This window comes from Poecilia mexicana, unplaced genomic scaffold (assembly GCF_051168715.1).
Source record: "Poecilia mexicana isolate PSO_F unplaced genomic scaffold, ASM5116871v1 scaffold_2, whole genome shotgun sequence".
In the NCBI taxonomy this organism is placed as follows: Eukaryota; Metazoa; Chordata; class Actinopteri; order Cyprinodontiformes; family Poeciliidae; genus Poecilia; species Poecilia mexicana.
In genome coordinates, this window is record NW_028263371.1 from 2973033 (window position 1) to 2995666 (window position 22634).

General features: G+C 40.4%; 1 protein-coding gene across 1 annotated transcript; it reads right to left on the bottom strand.

Moving 5' to 3' along the window:
- Positions 1-140: 140 nt before the first annotated feature.
- Positions 141-22634, bottom strand: LOC106917137 (3',5'-cyclic-AMP phosphodiesterase 4C-like). The gene is made up of 14 exons (XM_088008908.1): positions 21906-22634; positions 15195-15329; positions 13868-13995; positions 13595-13777; positions 13461-13500; positions 13282-13352; positions 11304-11466; positions 9806-10195; positions 8736-8834; positions 8460-8624; positions 7465-7821; positions 5670-5792; positions 5367-5549; positions 141-2104 (listed from the first exon to the last, which is right to left on the bottom strand). Exons 1-14 carry the CDS (start codon positions 21954-21956, stop codon positions 1328-1330), a joined length of 2865 nt encoding a protein of 954 aa, XP_087865034.1. The 5' UTR covers positions 21957-22634; the 3' UTR covers positions 141-1327.

Sequence of the window (22634 nt, forward strand, 5' to 3'; positions counted from 1 at the left end):
TTTCCTCTTCTATGTGCTTCTACGTCTATCATAAAATTGAAATAAAATACATTGAAGATTCTGGTTTCAATGTGACAAAAATGTGTAAAAGTCAAAGCGGTAGAAATTCTCTTCAATGAACAAGACGCTAAACCAGCAAATGAGTTAATCATATTTAATATATGACATCAGCAGATTAAAATACATGTTTATTATGTACATATATGCAACAAGGGTGTTTGATAAAGTGCCAAATACATTTTTTGTCTTTTTCTTTCTTTCTTTTTTTTTTTTCTTTATTTTTTATTACAAAAAACAAAAACATACATTTGTGGAAGACCATCACACCTGTTGGCCTGGTCCCACGGATTCATTGCTTCGTGATCAGTAGCCGCCCTCTCCAGAGGCTGCGTTGCTCAGTGCTGGTTGTGGGACGTTTTGGCACAACTCAGGTGACAATGTCACAATGGCATAAACACTCGGTGCGATTATTTAGTTGTAATCTCCACACGACTGAACATCGACGACATACAACACACCAGCCTCGTAGGTTTTCCACTGTGACAAGAACAGTCTGGGGTCAGAAAACCAGCTTCGTTGCTGGAAGTGAGGAGCTCTGGCTGATTCTGTGTGTGAAACAATCTGCTCACAGGTTGGAAAACGGGTTCATATTCAATAAAAGATGGCAAGTTACACCTTCCTGGTGGCGTTTTTTAAATCTCTTTTCTGAATTTATTTTACACAACGGCGTATTAGATCTACAATGGCCCTAATATGGCATTGTAATTTTAAGATTTGCTTTTGAGTTATTATGGTCTATGTGTGTATGTGTGTGTGTTATGGTCCTCATCAATAAGACATTAGACGGTGACCAAGAAACAACGCGTGACAGTCTATAACAACCGAGAAACAGGCACACACTTATTTGCATGTACATTATTTCAGCATATATTTTTTTCCTTTAATTTATTCCCAAGAGCTACAAAACGGTTGATTAAACCTCCCCCAACCCCTAACCCTCAGTCTTGTTACTAATATGTCCCCATTTATCCCAAACGGCAGTGATAGATGCACCGACAGGATTGGAAGACCCCAGTTTCTGCCACTACCTGATGATCCGCTTCCTGCAATGACTAGGCTGTTTAGAAAAATCCAAAGAGTTTCCTCGTCTCTGATGCTTCACCGTTGGTGCAAAATATTGCTCTAAAGAAAAGTCCAATCTGACTTTCAGAAAGTAAAGCGGTTAGAGCGTGGACACGTTTCGGCTCTTTTTCACGCTCGTTCGCGGTCGCTCTGGGATGCTGATTATCTCCCCTTTGGCAGTTTTCCTCATTTATACTTTCTTCGGCTAACTCTCCTCTTCCTTTTGTTCATCATCTTCCTCACCCTCCTGAGGTGCTTCTTCTTCCTCTTCTGCATTGTCCTCTGCCTCCTCGTCTTTACTGTCCATTTCTGTCCCGTCCTCTTTACCGTCTTCTGTGCTGCCTTCAGCTTCATTCTCCTCTGTCTCCTCCTCTACTTCTGCATTCTCTTCCTCCTCTTGGTTTTCATCTACTTCGGCTTCCTCAACTTCAACCTCATCCTTGGTCACCTCTTCCTCATCATCCTCGTCTTTCTCATCCTCTTCTTTTATTTCTTCATCTTGTTCACCATTGACTTCTTCCCCTCCTTGCTCCTCTTGAACTTCTTCTAGCTCCTCTTCGGCTTCCTCCCCTTCATTTCCGTCAGTGCGTTCCTCCTCTTCCTCCTGTATTCCGTTCTGTTCGCCATTGTGGTTCTCCTCATCCTCTTCGTCAGCATCAGCCTGTTTCTGATCCTCCTCTTCGGTGTCTTCTTGCGTTCTCTCCATGTCGCTGTCATCACACGTGGCTTTCCGGCTGTTCCTGCCGCTCCTTCGGTACATGTTGTTGTGATTGTTGTGCTCCAGCTCCTCGAGTGTGAGTTCAAACTGGAAGCGGTCATGCTGGAGATGTCTGTCAGGGGGAGGTGAAGGCGACTGGGGCATGGTGTTGAGGTACCAGTCTCTGTTCTCCTCTAAGGTGTCCAGGATCTCCTGGGCGTCCGGGTGCACCAGGTCGGCCCAAGTCTCCCACAGAGGGTGAACAATGTAGTCAATGAAGCCAACCTTGAAAGGAGAGAACAGCAAGGGGAAAAAATGTTTACCCACTTGAAGACATGCAAGGAAAGTAGTGCTAATTGTGGAAAAAGTACATCTTTATTTCTGTGTGTAGAGTTCACATTGATTAAGAAAATTGTTAGCATTTTGCTGACAAGACACAATGCATGCGATGTCGCTCCCTCTCCGTTCATGTCCTGTGGATCTTGAACGATGAGGAGACAGTTGCTTGCCCTTCTCCAGCCAAAAGGCTGACAAAATTCATGCATGTGAAATTTCGAGCTGGTGAACATAGACGTACGCACACATATGAAACGCCGCCAGCGTCATATTGGTGTGAACATTTCACGTCACTCTGATGTGTATGCAACACGCAAACAACATGTAAAGTACATGATGCATACCCATCCGATAGGAATCAAAAATGTCAAACGTTATCAACGGGTAAACGTGTGAAGTACATGTTGGCAGCTCATAAACAAAGCGTGAAATACGTGCTGTTAACACATATTTTGCACATTGTTTACACATTAATGATGCCTGACATGCATAAGCCTATTGGTTGTGTAAACATCACGTATTTTCGCTTTGTTTGCACGTTGTATGCACGTCGAAGTAGTGAAATGTTCACACATATGAGGCCTGAGGCCTGAGGCCTGGGGCGTTCCTTATGCGTTCCCAACACAGAACGTTCCTTATGCGTTCCTGTGTAGTGATCCCTGCCTGTAGAAGGGATCACTACTATAGGCAGAAAGCTGAACCCTTTATGAACTCAACAGACAGGTAGCAACTCGAGGTGAACACAACACATGGGATGCATTAGCAACGGAAGATGAACATTTTTCAACTTCCTTGTGTTGCGTCGATAGCCCACGTTTCTACATCTACAAGTATGAATTTCGTCAGTCGCTTGGCTAGAGGAGGGAAAGGATTGTCACCTCATTGTGCAAGTTCCACATTCAGGAAATGAATGAAGAACGCTGCCTACAGACACACAAGGCCATAGCACAACATTCTTGCAATATGATTATAAAAGTGAGGTTAAATGTTCATGTTTGTCTCTGAAAGTTCAGATAAAGTTTTGATATCAAAGCCAGCAGACATTTAAGCTAAATTTAGCCAGTTGGTAGAGTTGAAGTCTCTTTCCAGAGTCCTCTTATGCTAGAAAAGTTTTGACTTATATTAAGAAGGTCATAATGTTTCACAGTAAATGATTAAATGTACCCAAAGAATGCTAAATAATGCATATGCATTCTGCTACAAACAGGATCCTTGTGGGAGCTTTTGACTGCATTTAGTTTTAGCAATACTAATGCTAATACTTCCTCCCCTGACATACGGACAGTTGTGTCAGGACTTTTGTGCAAATACTGCAAGAATTTCTGACAGCTCCATTCTAAAACAGTGAAATGTTTTGATCAAAACCATTCAAGTCTTTTACATGTATGTGTTAGGAGTCTGGGGTGTGTGTATTGTGTGGAGGTTTCTTCCTAACTTTCAGATTTCCACCAGATGGCGCAATAGGACTAAGGCTGGCTTTACTAGAGGGTGGCGATGGGCAGGTGTTTTTTTCCACACACCTGCAAACAGTCAAGCCGAGCTCCCAGGTTGACGAACTCACAGACTGAGTGCGAAACCTCGTAGTAAATCAAGCCTTACGTGTAAAACAAGTGTTACCCCGTTTCTCTACTTTAGAATCAAAAATCAGAATGTACCTTATTGCTCCCCAAGGGGAAATTGCTTATTTGCTGACAAGCTACTCCCATCCAGTGCTAAATATTAGCAAATAAATGTAACAATAGAAATATAAAATGCATAACATGAGTGTGACATTACAACTAATTTAAATATAACCTAAATATAAAATTAATTAAATAAATTGAAATACGAACAAATATGTACATGGAAATATGTGACTATAAATCTATAAGCCGAGTCCAGGGTAAACTCGGGGGTGTCATGTATTTTCCAGGGACATAGAACAATTTCATAGAATAATTGAGAAATTGTTACCATCTGACTGTGTGTTTGATGAGGGACTGATGCTCAGAATATTATCCCCCCTTTAAGAGTTTTCTAAGCATAATATCACATCCTGAGTTCCTTCAAAAGTATGTAAGTTTATGTTCTGAAGTCAAATGGCAGCAAAGAATATAGACATGGACTATGACCATGCACAGGTACAGAAGAGAGATAAATGTTCACATAAACACAGAGTCAATAGGGCTAAATGCAAAGACACCCCCCTGTTTCTAAAGAATTTACACTTGTAAATCGTATACTTCACACTGCTTTGATCTAGTACATAAAAACCCACTGAAACAAATTGAGCTATGTAGTTATTACATAAAAAGCAGAAACAAGCTTAAGTTGCAGGAAAGTTGCACAAACTACTGGCTGCTTTAAATAAAAAAAGCAACGTGATTCTCCACAATGACCAACATGGCAACAGTGATCAAAGCTGTTAGCATGTTATTCTCTTTAGCATGTTGCTAAAGAAAACATGGCATGTCTGATGTTTCTGTAAGATGTGAGAGGAGAGCTGCTGCCTCCTACTGGTACAAAGCAGCAAGATTCAAGCAAATCTTAATGTGCAAAATGTGCTGGAATCAGAAGCCTTCACATCTGACAAATCTGGCAACACATTCCAGTGAGGAAGTTCAAATTGAGAGGAAACACCCTGAGTGGCAACTGATGAAACTATGATAGGTCACATGTGGTGGAAGAGTGTGTCTGCACTTGTCAGTATCAGTAGATAATGCATCTAATAGAATATTCAATATTCGATTCATAGAATATTCACTGAAGCATTCTGGGAGATGTAGGCAGAGGAAAGACTGTAGCTGCTCTACCTCTTATGGCAAGCTAAGCAAGGTTGGTGACATCAACTACCTCACTCTACAGTTACCTAGCAACAACCTGTTGAATTGTTCATGTTTTGCCTCATAACTGCTTCAGAATAAAAAAAACAGTGGAGAGAAAACTGTGGCTAAAACAGGAACGGTCTCACCACCAGTTTGGCTGCATTTCAAATACTTAAAACAAAAAAAATGACCAATAATTATCGATATCCACAAGGTTTTCCACCATCTCAGCAGCAAATGTAGAGCATGACTCAGATTAAAATTCTAAGATGCTTACATGAACAATCTCACCATAAACCAAAGGATTTCAGATTATCTCTTCTGTTAAGCCCAGAAGAGACTGAAGGAGAATTTTTAGAGTGAGCTGATCATTGTTAGCGCTAGCGTTAGCCCAGGTGAAGTTTTACCTGACTCTTCTCCACAGAGGCAGTGTGTTTGTCGCACATGGCGCTGATCTCCATCCCCCTCTCTCGTTCTTTGTCGCCCTGTCGGAAGAACTCCTCCATAATCCTCTCCGTCCACTGCCTGTATAACGGTAGCGGTTTTGTTGGGTTGCTCAGGTCGGCACAGTGGACCATGTTCTTCAGCACCTGCAAGAAAAAAAAAACAAAAATAAAACATTGAAGGTACTTCAAGGACTGATACAGACAAAGGTTAAAGGCATTTCAGGCATCAAAATGGACAAAAAGAACATTTTCATGCCACCTTACCTGTATCCTCTCTGTGTAGTGATCTAGCAGCAAAACACCTGAACTCGTCACCTTCTTGGTTTCCACCATGGTCTTCAGATCAGCCAGCAGAGTCATGTGTTTAGACATGTCTGTGGCCAACACCTGCACACCGACACACTCATTTACATCTTACTATTCTTTTCATGTTTTGGTTGTTTGTGTCTGACTTCCTAGTCTAGCCCTTGTTCATTAAGAGTCACTGTTTAGGACATAAAGGATTAAAAAAGTCCAATTAGTACTAATTAAGATTACAGTCAGAAGTCCAATGCTATCAATAATCTTACTTTTTGAAAAATGTTCCTAATTATTGGAATTAGTTGGAAATAATTTGAATGAACAATCTCCTAAACTTCAGATAACTGAAATTCACAAGAATGTAAGTTATTAAATAAACTTTTTTCTTTTTTGTCTAAAAGGCCTCCACAAATCTATAATATTTATTACAGAATTACTAACTTAACTTCGATTTAAATTCATGTCCAAAAAAATATTTTATTGTAAGTTTAAACCTTTTAAAGCTAAAGTATGTAACTTTTTAAAAAATATTTTTTATATAAATATTTTTTAGAACCGTCACCATGTGTAATATGAGACAGATAATCTTTGAAAAGAACAAGCTCCTCCATGTCCTCCCTGTGCTGCTATTGGAGTCCAAGGAAATGCACTGGTTCCAGTCAAAACCAACCAATCATAGCAAGAAGGAAGGTCTTGGCGCTGTCAATCAACTTTGTGTACACGCTGCTAAATGTGCTAAAGGAGGAGAAACAACTTAAACTCCAAGAAAACTGTTTATCCGCTGTCATTGGTGGCCATGCTAACTAGCTTTAGTGTTTGTGGCAGGCTATGTTGTAGTGAATCAGCTTTAGTGTAGCAGAGAGCAAGCGGAAGGATGTGAGCAGCACATATGTGACGGTGACTGATGGCGCTAAGACCCTCCTCCTGGCTCTGCTTGGTTGTTTCTGATGGCGCAGTGGATTTGTTCAGATGACAGCAGAGACATTTTTTCACAGATTATCTGTCATATAATAACAAAATAGTTTTTTACATGTTTGTTAAAATTATCTTTATATATATATATATATATATACAAAAGATACATACTGTAGCTCTAAGCAGATTTAATCTAGAATCAATGTATTGTTAGGTCTGTCACAATAACTAACTTTGCTGGACGATAAACTGTCCTGAAAATTATTGCAAAAAATGATAATTGTTTTGAGACTATTTTCAAGCAATATTTTGATAACGGCATAATAATACAAGTTCGCCGTCTCAAAGATCAACAAACTTTAATTTTTCCCAAGACACTCCACACTGGAACTGGAAAACATTTTAAACATCCAAAATAAAATCTGACAACCAAAAATAATGAATGAAATGGAAATAAAACCACGCACAACCAAAACCAGAATTAAAGTGGATTAAGAAGTCTCAGTAAGGAATATTGCCCTTCAAAAAATATCAATCATCCAAATGGAAATGATCAAGCTCATTTTAATTTACCATGCGATTAGATGATTAATTGCTTACAGGGACAGGCTTGTTTATATATAGTACTTCACACAATCTAATTTAAACAAAGTGGCATCATCAAAGAGTTCATCTCCCACATAGATGACATAGAGCAGCGTGAAACTTAAACACAGAAAACCAACACATGTAACCCGGAAGCATCCAAAGACAAGTTGGATTCCTGCAGCATTGTAAGGACAGACAGAGACAGTGTTTGTGTTGCTGGGTGTGTGTTGGGTGTGGTTTTTGCCAAGGCTCTGACCATATCGATGACGAGTTTGCGCAGACTCTGCCGCTGCCTCTTGGTGAGGTTCTGGAAAATGTCGCAGTTCTCCTGATGCAGGAGCTTGAAGCCCACAGCCAGGTGGTGGTTCTCCAGGACCGACTCGTCGTTGTACATCAGCGCCAACTCTGAGTCTGATTCAGAAGAGGAGGGGGAGGGGGACATGAACGGCAACGGGACAAAATATGAGGCACTTATTGAGGCACTTATTGATGCACGTGCTGCGGTGCGCTCACTGGTGTTGATGAGGAACTGGTTGGAAACTCCGGGGTGGTCTACATCGTGGATAGCTGCAGCAAACAGAGCGGCGAGGATCTCCAGGTCGGTGAAGACGGCCTGGTGGGATAAAGAAAGAGAAGACAACAGAATGAGCTTCACTAGCTGCGTTTTCAATTCACTTAATGAAAATACACCAATTTAAAAAAAAAAAAAAAAAAACTCACTTTTTGGATAAAAAGTTTCAACTACACATGAAAATTGAATCCATAAGGTTATAAAAATAGTTTTGGGTTTTTCGTTATAATTTAGTTTTATTTTGTTGCTGTTTTTGTTTATTTAAGGTAGTTTTTGTACATTTTTGATAGTTTTTATCAGTTATTACTGGTAAAATACTTCTTAGATTTAGTTTAGTTTTTAGAACTATAGTAGTAGTTTTTTTCATACTTTGGTTAAATTTAGTTGCAGAATTCTAAAAGGTCAAAGTATTGTATTGTGATTATGCATCTTCAACAGAAGATTCCCTTTTCAAAAAATCTATGTAATTATTGTTGAACAACAACTGATTCTGCTGTTCACATTTTGCAAACTAGCATAAGAGCCGGCAAGTGGACAATGGAGTAACGTAATTTGCCGACAGCTGACGTAAACTGTTTGTGTGTCAGGGGGGCAAAGAACTCCATGGTACATCTGTTCAAAAGGCTAATGAATAGGTTAAACTGAGTAAATTTCAAATCGGTTTGGGCCGATGAACCTACATCCAGAGCAGGTGTGGAGAGGAGCACATGTGTGGACTGGGCGACATCTGCAGCATGGAGGCTGTTGTGGTAAGCTACGTTTCCATGGTAATGGTCCTCTAGGGTCATCACGTAAGTGACAAAAGTGTCAACGGGGATTCGAAATGTCTTCAGGAGCTCACGTTCCTGGAGAGGTAAGCAAAGAAGGAGATAGAGCCTCGAAAATAAAATAAATAAAAGAAAAACTATGTTTTAAAAATCACAAGGAGGAATTTAGGAGATTCTGTTGCTCTTTACCTGAAAGATGGCGTACATGATGCAGCTGAGCGGCCTGTTGTTGGAGAACTCTGCTACTTTGAATATGTTAAAACTCCACTTGTTTAGATCCTCCAGTTCCTGTTCGAAACATGACAAAGGTACAAAAAATGATTTCATCATCTGGAATTAAAACTCAAAAAATAAATAAATAAAGAATGTAGTGTCACACCACAGACGGTTTTAGAAGTTCTGGTTTTTCAGACCAGATATGTGTGAACTTGAATCCTATGATGTCTGTGCAATAAAGTGACCCAGACACCAGTGTCTTATAAAGTGGGATCAACAGGGGGCGCTGAGAGGGCCTCGGGAATTTGGAGGGAAGATGAGAAAATTCATCTAAATTTTTTTATCTTAAGCTTTTCATCATATATCTATCTATCTATCTATCTATCTATCTATCTATCTATCTATCTATCTATCTATCTATCTATCTATCTATCTATCTATCTATCTATCTATCTATCTATCTATATCTATAGATATATCTATATCTATAGATATAGATATATCTATGTATATCTATAGATATACATAGATATATATCTATATCTATAGATATAGATATATGTATATATATATATATATATATATATATATATATATATATATATATATATATATATATATATATGTCTATATCTATAGATAGATAGATAGATAGATAGATAGATAGATAGATAGATAGATAGATAGATAGATAGATAGATAGATAGATAGATAGATAGATAGATAGATAGATAGATAGATAGATAGATAGATGATAGATAGATAGATAGATATGATGGAAAAAAAACCATAAGAACTGTGGGAATAAAATAAATCACATGACTAATAAAAACATTACATATTTTCTACTAATCAAAAGAGGGGATTATGATGAAAAATTATATTATCTGGTAATAAAGTCATATTTTATAGGATAAAAAAGAATTCCAACCACATTTATGAGGCAGCATTTATGCCAAATAAATGAAATAATTGCTCAATAATGAGTTTAAAAAAAACATACTAAAGGCTGATGTTTCTTTACATATTAATACGAACGGCACCTTGGCGAGTTCGTCCTCGTGGTCTGTGTTGACCCCAAAGCGAGGCATGGAGGCGCTGGAGAGGCTGGAGCTGTGGGACAGTTTCCTCACTCCACTGATGTGACTCATTGGTTTGTCTTTGAGCGTCGGAGACGGGATTTCCACCTCGTTCTGCTTGTCTACATGGAAAAAAAAAAAAAAAAACACACAAAAAAAACGGATTCGTAAGTTAAGAAAGCACAGCAACAGCGTAGTTTCTTTATTTACAAACGGTCGTAAACATAACGACAGACATTTGTAATTCTGATCCGGCTCACCCAGAAAAGTGCTGGAGATGTATTCTGACACCTGGTTCCCAGAGCGACTCATCTCTGACAAGTGAGACAGTTCCCTGTTCAGCATCCTCTTAAACTGTAGCAGAATAAGAGCAGAACAAAGGCAGTCTTGGTCAAAATGGTACATATTTCATTATATCTTATAGAATGTACGTCATTTTTTTATTTTTATGGAACAAAGTGAGAATTGGGCAATATGAAATAAAAGCTATCAAGGATTTTGATAGAAGCAGATATGGGTTGTGCAATAATGTTTGTTGTGTATTAGCTACATTTAAAAAATACATATACCAAAGGCTAAACTATACAGACCAAACCTTACCAATTTTTTGTTAGCTTGATCAAACCTACACCATAAGCACAAGTTTTGTTTTTTCTTTCCATTTCCTGTATGATTTGGGTCAAAATCTCTGTTTCCTTCCAGACGTTTCTCACAGTAATTTGCTGGAATTTCCTTCTGACAGAACGCTTTGACCACATGTGTTGTCATACCTGATACTCCAGTAGACTCAGTTCGATTAGGGAATAAAATCGCAACTGTAGTTACATTTTCAGCTGCTGCAGTTTTCAAAAGTGCAATGAAAAACCTTTTCACCTCCTTGCCTGTGGTGGCGCTGCACCAAAAACTACCAAAGGAAGCTATAAAAACCTCAGAAGAAGACATGAACACAACTTCCATCTTTGGACAATGTTATCTAAAACGGAGTAGTATCACATTTTAGTGGTTGTTGCTGGTAAAAGACCATGAGCCATTTCTCCTGCTTGCAATAGACTCACATGTTTGTTTAGGTTGTAGTTACCCAGATTGCAATGAGCAATATAGTCTACTTCCGGCTTTAGGAGAGGTCTCTAGTCCGCTTGCATCCACATGTGCATTTGAACCACACCAAAGTTCACTTCAACCAAACCGTGACCTAGGTTTGTAGGCGGACCAGAGTTCATGTTTTTGATCAGAGTTTGATTTCACCTCCCCAAACAAACCCGACACCTCTAGGCAGACAAATAGAGTCGGATTAAAACAGACTCAACATGGCTGAAGTGAATACACCCTGAGTCAGGATAGTAGGAAACCTTGCTTCCACACACCATTTCATTAAGCTCTCAATACTTTTGATTCCAAACATAGGCCCTACATTGACAGCAGAAGTCACCCTGTGGATGTGTAGTCAGAGATATTTCCCTACCTTGTTGGAAGCCATTTCGCTGACGGAGCGGTGCGTCTGAATGGTCTCTAGCTGGTCCAAGCACCAGTCCAGCTCCTCCAGTGTGTCCAGGGCCAGCTGCTGGTACTGCTGGTCCGAGAGTGTCCCCCTGGGGCTGACACACACTCCACCTAACGGAGACCTCCTGGAAGCACAGCAGCTAATCTGATCAGAGAGAAGACTGCAGACAGGACTAATTACTGGCAGATTTTCAACAACCTACTTCAGTTCATTATTACAATACATGCATTGGCCAGATGGAATAGCATTAAAAATCAGTTTTAGTCAAATATTGCAACAATATATATACACATATATTATGTATTTTACATGTTAAACTTATCACTATGACTTGACATTACATTAGGCAGATAATCTTTGAAAAAAATCAAGCTCCTCTGCCTTCTTCTCCCTATGGTCCTATTATCTGAACTAATATATCACTCAGTCAGAAACAACCAATCAGAGCCAGGAGGAGCTCTGACTGACAGTCAATCATGCTCATGTATGCTCCACTCACAACCTCTCCGTTTCTCTCTGATACTCTACAGCTGATTGACCCCAACGGAGCTCACCATGAATGCTAAGGCTAGTCAGCATGGCGACCAATAACGGTGGATAAACAGTTTTCCTGAAACGGTAAGTTGTTTTTTGCCATTAACATATTTAGCAGCGCATACGCAAGATTGATTGACAGCGCTAAGATCCTCCTCCTGGCTCTGATTGGTTGTTTTTGACCGGTAGTGGTACCTTTCTTCAGACGGCAATAGCAGCTCTAGGAGAAGGGCGATCTTTTCGTAGATTATCTGTTTTATATTATACTGTCAAGACATTGTGACATTTTGACATGTAAAAAAAAAAAATTAAATTAAAAAAAATATTACATACTGCAGTTTTAAATTATGTTGGAAAAAATAATGAAAAATATACATGTAGGAAACTGTAGTAAAATTCCTTACTTATACTCAAATAAAAAGAACACTGCGCTTCAGCTGGCGTTGTTCTAGACTAGTTACAGGCTTGGAAAGACGCTCTGTCCCTTTTTATCAAACATCAACGTCTACAGCAAAAGAAGCCTATTAGTCATATCTCTATGAATCATAAGGATAATTCAAAGCTTTTGGTCGATAGACCCTTTGGTGTCATGACTCACTTGGAGTAGATCACCCCTAAAACTGACAGAAATACATAAATTTCAGAAAGTCCCGCACAATTTGGAAGTAATAATATTCACCGATGTAAACCCGGACTTCTCACACAAATCAAATGGACCCGTTAACCTGCTGCTAGTTGGTCATTATTTCTCATCAAGCTGTAGCTGAATGAAGGATTTCTATTATTCCATTTTAATTAGTCTGTCGGATGACATATGATAATATACTGGAAGATTTTTAAAAAATGAAATACCAACCTAATTTATTGACTAGGTCTGCTTTTGGTTTGTAAAAACAGCCATAGAACAGAATGTTGCCGATTCGGATAGCTGCTTGTTTCTAAATGGTGATTACATCATCTCCATGCAACAGTTGCTTTTATTAATATTGCAGAAGAGTCTTACTCCAGTTTTTAACGTTAAAGGGGCAGTATTATGTGTTTTCCAGCCACATAGTGCCAGTTTGACACAACATGGCTCCTCTATTAACCCTTTAACAACGTTTTTACCAGCGTTGCACTGAGACATATAGCTAATGTCTAAGTGCAATGAGCTCAGCAGATGTTCACTTCCACCAGCTGTTTGCTAATTGCTGCTGGCTAGTCTGAAGGAGCTGAGCAAAACCCCAGGTATGTTTTTGATGAGACAATAACATAATATGATGTAAAGCTCATAAAAGTCACTTTTACACAATACTGCCCATTTAAAGGTATGTTTTAGTCACAAGAAGAGCTCAGAACCACAATCCAATTTTACAAAAAGGGAAAATAATATAATACATCTCTACGTGCTACGTTTGGTTCTTACTTGACTAACGGTGTGGAGACATTGGCAAGAATGGTGAAGTTGCTCCGTACTGATCGCAGACTGGCCAGTACCTAAAATCATCAGACATCACAGTATTATGTATTCTGAGGAGGAAAAAAGCAAATCTAATGTCTTGCAGCATTGGATTTTCACAACAAGATATATTTTTTCAAACTCACTTGAGCAAAAGGTGTGACAATGAAGTCTTCTGCTGTGTGCCTAAAAAGAGGAGGAACAGTTGAAAAAAGTGACAAAGACAACAGAACTGATGGGAACACAGCAAATCTCTGCTGTGTTTGTTTCTTAAGCTCACCCTTCGCTGGCAAGGGAAGAATTACGGGAGACCGCCTTGGGGGACATGTCGTAGTCCGAGTCAGATCTGTAGAGGAAGGACTCTCTTCTCTGGCCCTGAGGCAGTGAGGTGTTCAATGTGCGGCTTGGACTCTGGGAGCCCAGAGGAGTGTGAGCGGGAGATACTCCATTCTCTGCTTCGTTACTGAAGTAAAAAGAAAATATCAAATCAAGCTTGGGAAGAAAGGATTGAGAAGCCGTTTTCTGGGGCCCGGGGGGTTTAAGTATGCGGTACCTGTCTGTATCCGCTTGTGTGATGGAGATGCGAGGAGGAATGCGGAGAGGAAGCGTTGTGGGACGTGACATATTGCTCAGGATGTCGGGGGAACGGGTGCGATCTCGAGGGCGGAGCCAGCAGGGTACCTGACGAGACATTGATGCAAGCACTGTGACTAAAAGACGGCGGGAAAGTTGAGATTCTGGGGGTTTGAAGTGAAGTTGATATAACGTTTTATTCTTGCTAGAAACTACAGCGGGGTTAAAATCAACAATTACACAGTCCACCAAATTTCTAACTTTTATTCCATTATCTATTGATATCTATTGAAAGTTAGGTCTGGACGATATTGGCTGAAAAAAGTACCACAATATAAGAGTTTCATATCAGTCAATATCAATTACTGTCAATAATGATAACTTATTGACTAGTTTTTGTTTTAGGTATCTGAAATAATGCCAAACTGGTGGCGTGATCATTGTTTTATCCACAGTTTTCTCTTCATGTTATTGTTTTTAAATCTTTGAGCAGATACGAGGCATGGTGGCCAAACCTGAAACTGCTGCTGCACAAGTTACTCAACAGGTTGTTGCTAAGTGACCAAAGAGTGAGTTAGCTGATGCCACCAACCTTGCTTAGGATGAGCAGCTAAAGTGTTTCCTCTGCCTACATCTCCCAGAGTGCTGTGCAGTTCTATTTACTTTCTGAAATGTCTATCACAATAGATTTATTGTCCAGCCCAAGCTAAAAGACAGCTAAAGTTGCTAGCTTAGGTTTGGATCTATTTTAGCTGAAGCTCCAACTAAAATAAGCTAAGCTATTTCAGCCTAGATATAAAATAAGTATTGTTTTAGATCCCAAGTCGCAGAAACTTTGACTGTGGCTTCAATCGAGTGTTCCTGACTCATTTTTGTGTGTAAGAGTATCCAAGGTAAATATGAGTTTAGAGTTGCAGGTCTGATGTGGCATTATCCATTGACTGCATGCAGCTATGACAGTTTTGCACTTTTTTGATAATAGATTTTGCAGCAAATGTAATTAAATACAGAATGAGTAGCTATATTATTGCTGACTTTTAAAGATCATCAATGGACGACTAACGGTGGGTCGGCTGACATGAAGATTCTTCATGTTGGTACTAAAATGGTCAAAACGTGCGTTTGTGTGTTCCCCCCGTCACTTCACTTCATCACGCTTTTAAGACGTGGTGTTTAAATAAATTTAAGATGATAGCTGACAGAGCGTGAGCAGGATGGGCTGGCTTGGCTGTCGGTAGTGCTTCACGGTTCCTTTAAGCTCCATGCCCTCCAGGCATGTTAATGTGACCGCTCCGGTCTCCCTGTACCTGGAGACTGGGAGACAGTCTTCTGGTCCGTCCTCTGCGCAGCTCGGCCCCCAGTGTGGCCCCAGACGTGTAGGATCGGCTGTAGCGAGACGACTCCGCCTTCTCCACAGCATCTGCTACGTCTAATTCATTCCCCTGTGAGACGAGAGGGACGTGAGGTGAGGAGGGAAGCAAGCCAGATCGTTGTGCAGCACAAACTGAAAGCAATGAGAAATTCATTTGTTGCAAATATGAACTGATTTGTCTAAAAGTGGGTAAAACTTCAACGGTAATGCATAAATTAGCAATGAATGTGTGTGTGTAGGTGTGTATGACTGTGCATGTGTGAGGCCATGTATGTGTGTGTGTGAGAGAAAGCCCCTCAACAGACTCAGCTCTAAGAGGCTGATCTGCACTGCAGCACCGTAGCAACAAAACACTGGGGGAATGGTAGCAGTTGCTAGGCAACAGTGCCGTGTTGCGTTTGATGTCGTCCAGACCCAGATGTGGATAAATGCTCTCAGCCACCCGCATGTACAGTGCGTGCGCGTGCGCACACACGAGCACGCACGCACGCACGCACGCACGCACACACACACACACACACACACAGACTCAGAAACATACGGTCACCTGATTAACATAATCAATGACTGAGCATTTGAATAATGCATGATTTAAAGTCACCTTTGAATAGAAGAAGACTCATTTACACTCATTTAGCAGAAGCTCATTTATACAAGGGTGAGGGATAATAACTGTACTCCCCCTTGTGGTGAGGGATTGACAGAGCAACCAACTTCAACAGTAACTTCAGCCGAGCAGCAGCAGCTACAAAAATTACTCTTACAACTAGATACCAAATTTCCACTTCTTGTTTTGTTTATGTGTAAGGCAGAGTTATTATTGCAGCACAGCTAGCTGCTAACAGAGTCCAGAATAGGCTTGACAAAAATTGTTTCTTCAAAGAGAGAGTTTTTATTTCTTCACAAGCTCTTAAGCAAGAATATGACACAAATGGTTATTTGGAAATGTGTAGATAAATAAATTGTAGTTATATATAATTGAACCTCTATTGGGATCCAGAAATGATGACTAAAAAAAATACAAAGTATAACATTTTTAAAATTATTAATGAAATTCTGTGTGGGATGCAAAATATACTTTATGCGCTTCTCTCTGAACCAGCTTCTTAAGTTTCATCTTAGCAGCAACTTTCTGATTTTAATCTTCTGAGATCAAAAGTCATATTTTTTTTTCAGTGGCCCTAGCCATCTTCCATACTATGTAACACAGGTATAGCAAAGTAATGTTAAGTTAATGTTTAATGTATGGTGGGGGGTTTTCTAAATCAGCATATTATGAAAAATTTAGATATTTATTTTACGGAAACCCTCTCGATACAAGAAAATGACAAAACGGACGTTCATCAATTAATTGTTAGTTGACCGACAAGATCAGTCAACTTTAGATTAAGATTAAGTCATTAATCATTAACTTGAATCCCTGGGGTGTAGCTAATCATTTTACAACATTTCACATTGCAAAATGATTAGTATTCATTTTACTTTAAGTTACATACATATTAAAAATGAATGATTTTTGCAATCAACACGCCTTGTCTTGGAGGGGCTACCATGAAAGTTTATCACTGCTCCGTGAAATACAAACCCCCATACTAAATCATGAAGAGGATGCTCATGGTTGTCTATAACTTTCTTGGTTTTATGTAAAATCCTTCTTTGCATCGTCATCTCCAGAGGTTCCACAGCAGTAACCAGAACAGAACCAGAACAGAACCAGCCTTCTTCCTCAGGTTGTTGAGCCTTTTTAAATTCCAGGCTCTGATGCTGTTGCCCCAACAGATGTGGACAGCTTTACTCTGGCAACTCAAGTCCAGACTGTTGTCCAGGTGAACACGAAGGTATTTATACTCCTCTAACACCTTTACTTCTTCTCCCATGATGGAAGTAATGCTAGACCTAATCGTTCCTCTCGAAATCTATTGTCATCTCCATTTTCTTCACATTCAAGATGAGATGACTGCTCCCGCACCATGCCTCTCTGCACTCAGCCTCTGATGACACCTAACGACTTCAGAGTCATCTGAGTATTTCTGTGGGTGGCAGGGCTCTGACTTATGCAGGAGTAGACAGAGTGAAAAGGAATGGTGAGAGTACAGATCCCTGTGGTACTCCTGCGTTGATAAAAACCTGGCAACACACATGACCCGTCACATCTCACAAACGCTGGTCCGTTCGTCACGTAGTGATGGATCCAGGTGATTGTTGGGGCCTCTACCTGTGTCTTCTCGAGTTTTTGACAAAACAGATAAGTCTGAATTGCGTTAAATGCACTAGGCAAATCAGAGAACATGATCCTCACAGTGTTGCCTGCTTTGTCCGGATGACAGTGGGTTTGTTGAAGCAGGTGTATGATGGCATCTTCAACTCCAACTCCACAGCAAACTGCAGGAGGTTCTGACATGACTGCAGGGGGCCCAACAGGAGTCTCTTCAGGGCCTTAATGATGCGGGATGTCAGGGCAACAGGTCTTTAGTCATTAATGGCTGATGGGTGAGTATTCGTAGGCACAAGGCAAATGTAAAAAATATTAGCAAAAATTCTTCCTGCTTCACACCATTCATTAGCAGAGCAAACAATTGTCCAAAAAAGTAATGAGGAAAAGAGCAATCAGTCTTTTTTAAAAAGAGAGAAGTGACCAGAATTTAAGGAACAGAGCTTCACCAACAGAGTAATGCTATTCTTATGTTATCTTTTTATTTAATTATTTTTGTATAAGGTTTCTGTGGGGGTTTTTTGTTGTTGTTTTTTGTTAAACTAAAAGGCTTTTTATACTTAATTTTGCACAGGTGTACCCTGCTGCATCAATAAAAATGACGTAGCTTTCTCAATTGCAACGAGTGACTTAAAGGGGCAGCATTATGATTTTGTTTTGGTACATAGTGTCATTTTATAGCACAATCAAATAAATATGTCACCTTCAATTGTTACAGAAATGTTATATATAAAATGTTATATAGCAAATATGACCGATAGGAAATTTGACTTCGTAATATGATGCCTTGAATTGGGCCTCTGCCTCTTTAACAACTCCAACTCTTTCTGAAACTGCCCCTCCAGAAAGTCATCACATCATTCCTTTATTAACGATTTTACCAGCTATGCACTGAGAAGTTGCTTGTATATTGAGTGGATGTGCAGTTCTTCCAGGTGTTTGCTAATTGCTACTGGGTAGTCTGAAGGAACTGAGTGGAGGAGGGCTGCTCAGTGAGGTGGAAGCTCTGAACCTTGGAAACTACAGCTCAGAGAAGGAGCTGCGCCTCAAAGGAGGTGCTAAGTCCAACCAAGTGTTTTGCACAGCTGAATGGTTGCCATGAGAGATTAAATGATTTCTGAAACAAGCATGAAAGAATCAAAGCAACCCTCCAGGTATATTTTTGATGAGGGAACAACATTATAACATGATGTAAATCTCAAAAAAGTTGATTTTACGTCAAACTGCCCCTTTAAATTAAACAGGATAATAATAATGAGAGGTTTTGTTTGCATCAAGTAAACGGCCTGTATTTTTACAGCACATTATCAAGTCAAATAAAGTGCTGACTTGGGCTTTACACAACATTCAGTCCAGTGTTGTGTTCAAGACCACCTAACCCGAGACCAAGACAAGACCAAGACCAGAGTGTATCGAGACCGAGACAAGACCAAGACTTTTGGGGTCCGAGACCAAGTCAAGACCAAGACCGAGGGGAGTCGAGACCGAGTCAAGACCAAGACCAGCGGCCCGCGCTACATGACACAATAAAATGTAAAATATGATCGAAATTGCTTCTCAAAATAATCTGAAAGATCCATATTACCATAAAACACCTAGATATTAAATACTTAATACATTTTACCAATATTAAATATTCCATTTATGTGCTAAAAAGTGTGATTGTCTCGTGCCATCCCTAAAAACATAACGCCCTGGGCATTTGCCCATATTGCTCATATAAGAAACCACCACTGTTGCACCATTAAACATAGCAATTGAGGCAATGCCCTGACGGTAAATAACGCTCAACCATGAACACTGACCAAGGAGCAACAAGCAAGAAGTAACCAAACCGAAGGCGCTCATCGTGACTGTTTTCACTCTCCATCCCAGTACATGAAGCCAGGCAGTCTGACACCATGGCAGATATTACAGCTGCCACTTTGAACAAAAACAATCAAAGAGCAATGTGCATGCTCTGCGTGCTCTTTCGTTCTTGTGTTTTAGTTATTTGTTAATTTAAATATCAACGTACATAACTAAATAATGATGCAGTGTACACAGAGCATTACAAGAACAAAGAACGGGTGTTCTGTCAGGTCAGATCGTCATACGCTTAACACAAACTCACGGTGTTCTGTCAGATCAGCATACGTTGTCAGATAGTCGTACGCTTAGCTCAGACATGCATACGCTGTCATTACCATATGATTTTATTTAATCAGCAACATAGGATCATGACGTAGATCATCATACACTTGGTTATTAACAGTTGTATGGCATCCAGCTGCAGCCAGACCTGCTTTAAACACACTTTGAAACCACGACAACGCATGTATATCCATCTAGTTATCACATTATGTCATATTAGAAACAATTTAATTACTTATTTTCGTCATAACTTGTTGCGTATACTGACAACTACACTGACGGTCGGACTTAATGCGCATGCGCTGGCATGGTACTCACTGCATGTATGCCATTCTGACAGCGTATGGCTATCTGATAGAACACCGGCTATATCTGTCAGACACGTCATTACCATAAGATTTTATTTAATCAACAACATAGAATCATGACGTAGATCGTCATACACTTTATTAACAGTTGTATGGCATCCTGACTTAGCGGTTAAGTGAGTTTTACACGGGTGTGTGTTGTAGCTGACTCCAGCTGCAGCCAGACCTGCTTTAAATACACTTTGAAACCATGACAACACATGTATCTATATAGTTATCATTGAAAACAATTTAATGACTTATGTTCATCATAACTTGCTGCGTATGGTGAACTGACAATTCCTCTGATGGTCGGATTTCTTAGTGCTTAATGCATGTATGCTATCCTGACAGCGTATGGCTATCTGATAGAACAACGGCTCTCAGTGAGTGACACTCCAGTCTTATCTAATAAGTAAAGAGCCGTGGAGAAGAATCAACTGTTTCTGAATGTCACCTCACTATATTGCAGACTATTGGACATAGCGTTGTCCCATATATGCGACAAGTCAGTCAACACCTCCGCACAATAATTCAGCACAGTGAGTGATAACATTTTTCATCACAATGCTTATGTGTCTCTATACAGCTAGCTTTGCTAACATCACGTCAACGGAGCTTACCTTCTTTGAGCTACTTTTCTAAGTGACGAAAAAAGTTAGACGTTGTCCCCACCGTCTGTGAAAGCGAAGCGCTGCTGAGTTAGCTGTGGCCATCGGATTTCTTACTATTTATGCAGCGCTATTATATTACTGACGATTAGACAAACATTTTCTGCCGCTGAGAGGAAACCACTGCGCGTGTCCTGGAGCGCCGCGCGCGAGTGAAAGGTGGGAAGGGGAGGGGGGAGTAACAAAAACACGTAGTTGCTTGGATTTTAATCGGTGCGTTTTGCATCCACTGAAAACAAAGATGTTAACAAAGTGGACAGAATGCTGTACGTTTAGTGACATTTTCACAGTTGCGGTCTTGACTGGTCTTGAAATAAAATGCCGAGTCCTCAGCGCCCGAGACCGAGACAAGACCGAGACCAAATGCGGTCGAGTCCGAGACGAGACCGAGACCATCAAAAAATGGTCTTAAGACCGGTCTTAAGACCAAGACCAACTTCGAGTACCACAACACTGATTCAGTCATTGACCCATTCACAGACTGGTAGCTATTTTATAGCCACAGCTATAGACTGACAGAAGCCAGGCTGTCACACAATCAGCGCCAGTGTTTTGGTCAGAGGGTTCCTCTGACCCTGACCAAAACAAGTGGGAAACGTGGGTGAAACAACTCGCCCAAGGACACAACAACCAGATGGACAAGCAGGGGAAGGAACCGGCAGCCCACCTGAGGCAAAAACTGCAACGAGATCAACACATTTCTTCCACCATGTTTCCTTGTTGTTGGTTTTTCTTAAATAGTTAAACTTTTTTTAGCTTAACATAATGAAACTGTTATAATGATGTTACTGTGATCTTTTATAGTAGAATACTCTGCAGCAGCTGATACTTTACAGTGCAAATGGAAGAGATAACTAGTTGTAATATATACTTTTTAAAATAATGTTGATTAATGAAATCCTTATCGTTGCAGAAGGCCTATAAATCAGTGTGACCCCTTGTTGTTCTATTGTTGGCCTGATGAAGATCCAGGACAGATGGAAACGGTGTACATAAATAAATTCTCCCACTGTAAAGAACGCAGATCTGCTTTTATCCATTAGTTAAGAACATTTGAAGGTCGGCAATGTCAATTGTAGATGTGACTCCTGATTACATACACAACAGAATCTTCACTGTTGTGCAGCTTGCTGATACAGGAAGGTAGTTTTTCTTGCCACATAACTTTTCACTAAAAATAAATAAAAGTTACACAATTTGAGCGCTAAATATTCACAACCCAGCTGCTCTCGCAGCCAGTCTCTCCAAACAATATTTTTTTTTAAACTTATTGTTTATGTTACCTGTCTCACCTCTTCTCCAGTCACCGACAGCACGCTGCGGCTCTTCTTCATTCTGATTGGCTCGTTCTGGGCCCCAGGGCGGAGCGTTCCGGAACCCAGGCAGCAGAGCAGGTGGAGAGCCAGGACCGGAGAGATCAGAGGTCACCGCAAAGCTCGAACCGGGGTCAGACCGGGTCAAAACCGGCCCCCATTGGAGCTGAGTCAGCCCAGCTAACAGCAGCGCCTGCACTGTCTCCACAGCCCAACTCTTTAGATGGATCAAATCAGGCGTGTTTCTGCTGTAAAACAGTAAAGGGGCATCTATCTACCCCTCAGAGGCTCCAAGGTGCAAAAAATGTGGGCTTTTTACCCCAAAGCCAAAATCAGAGGCAAAGGAATTAAAAACAATTGTCATCCCGATAGATGAGCCTGTGGAACATCCAGATAAAAATCCCAGACGACACCACTAAAGGTACCATCACCTCCTCAAATTCTTCTCGGCACGTATCCGGCTCGAAGAGTGGATCACATGATGGCTACGGTAAATTAATCCTGCCAGCCAGTCATTTTCCAAACCATCCGGAACTTTAAAAACTGCAGCAGGTCTGTAGCGTCTCTCAGGTTGGTTTTCTGTAATGGGACAGGTCACTGGGATCCAATCTCGGCTGGGCAAGTCTCTCTGGATATTCCTGCCTCATCTGGGACATCAAACACCAAACTCCTGATTTGATTTGATGAAAGACATCCTTG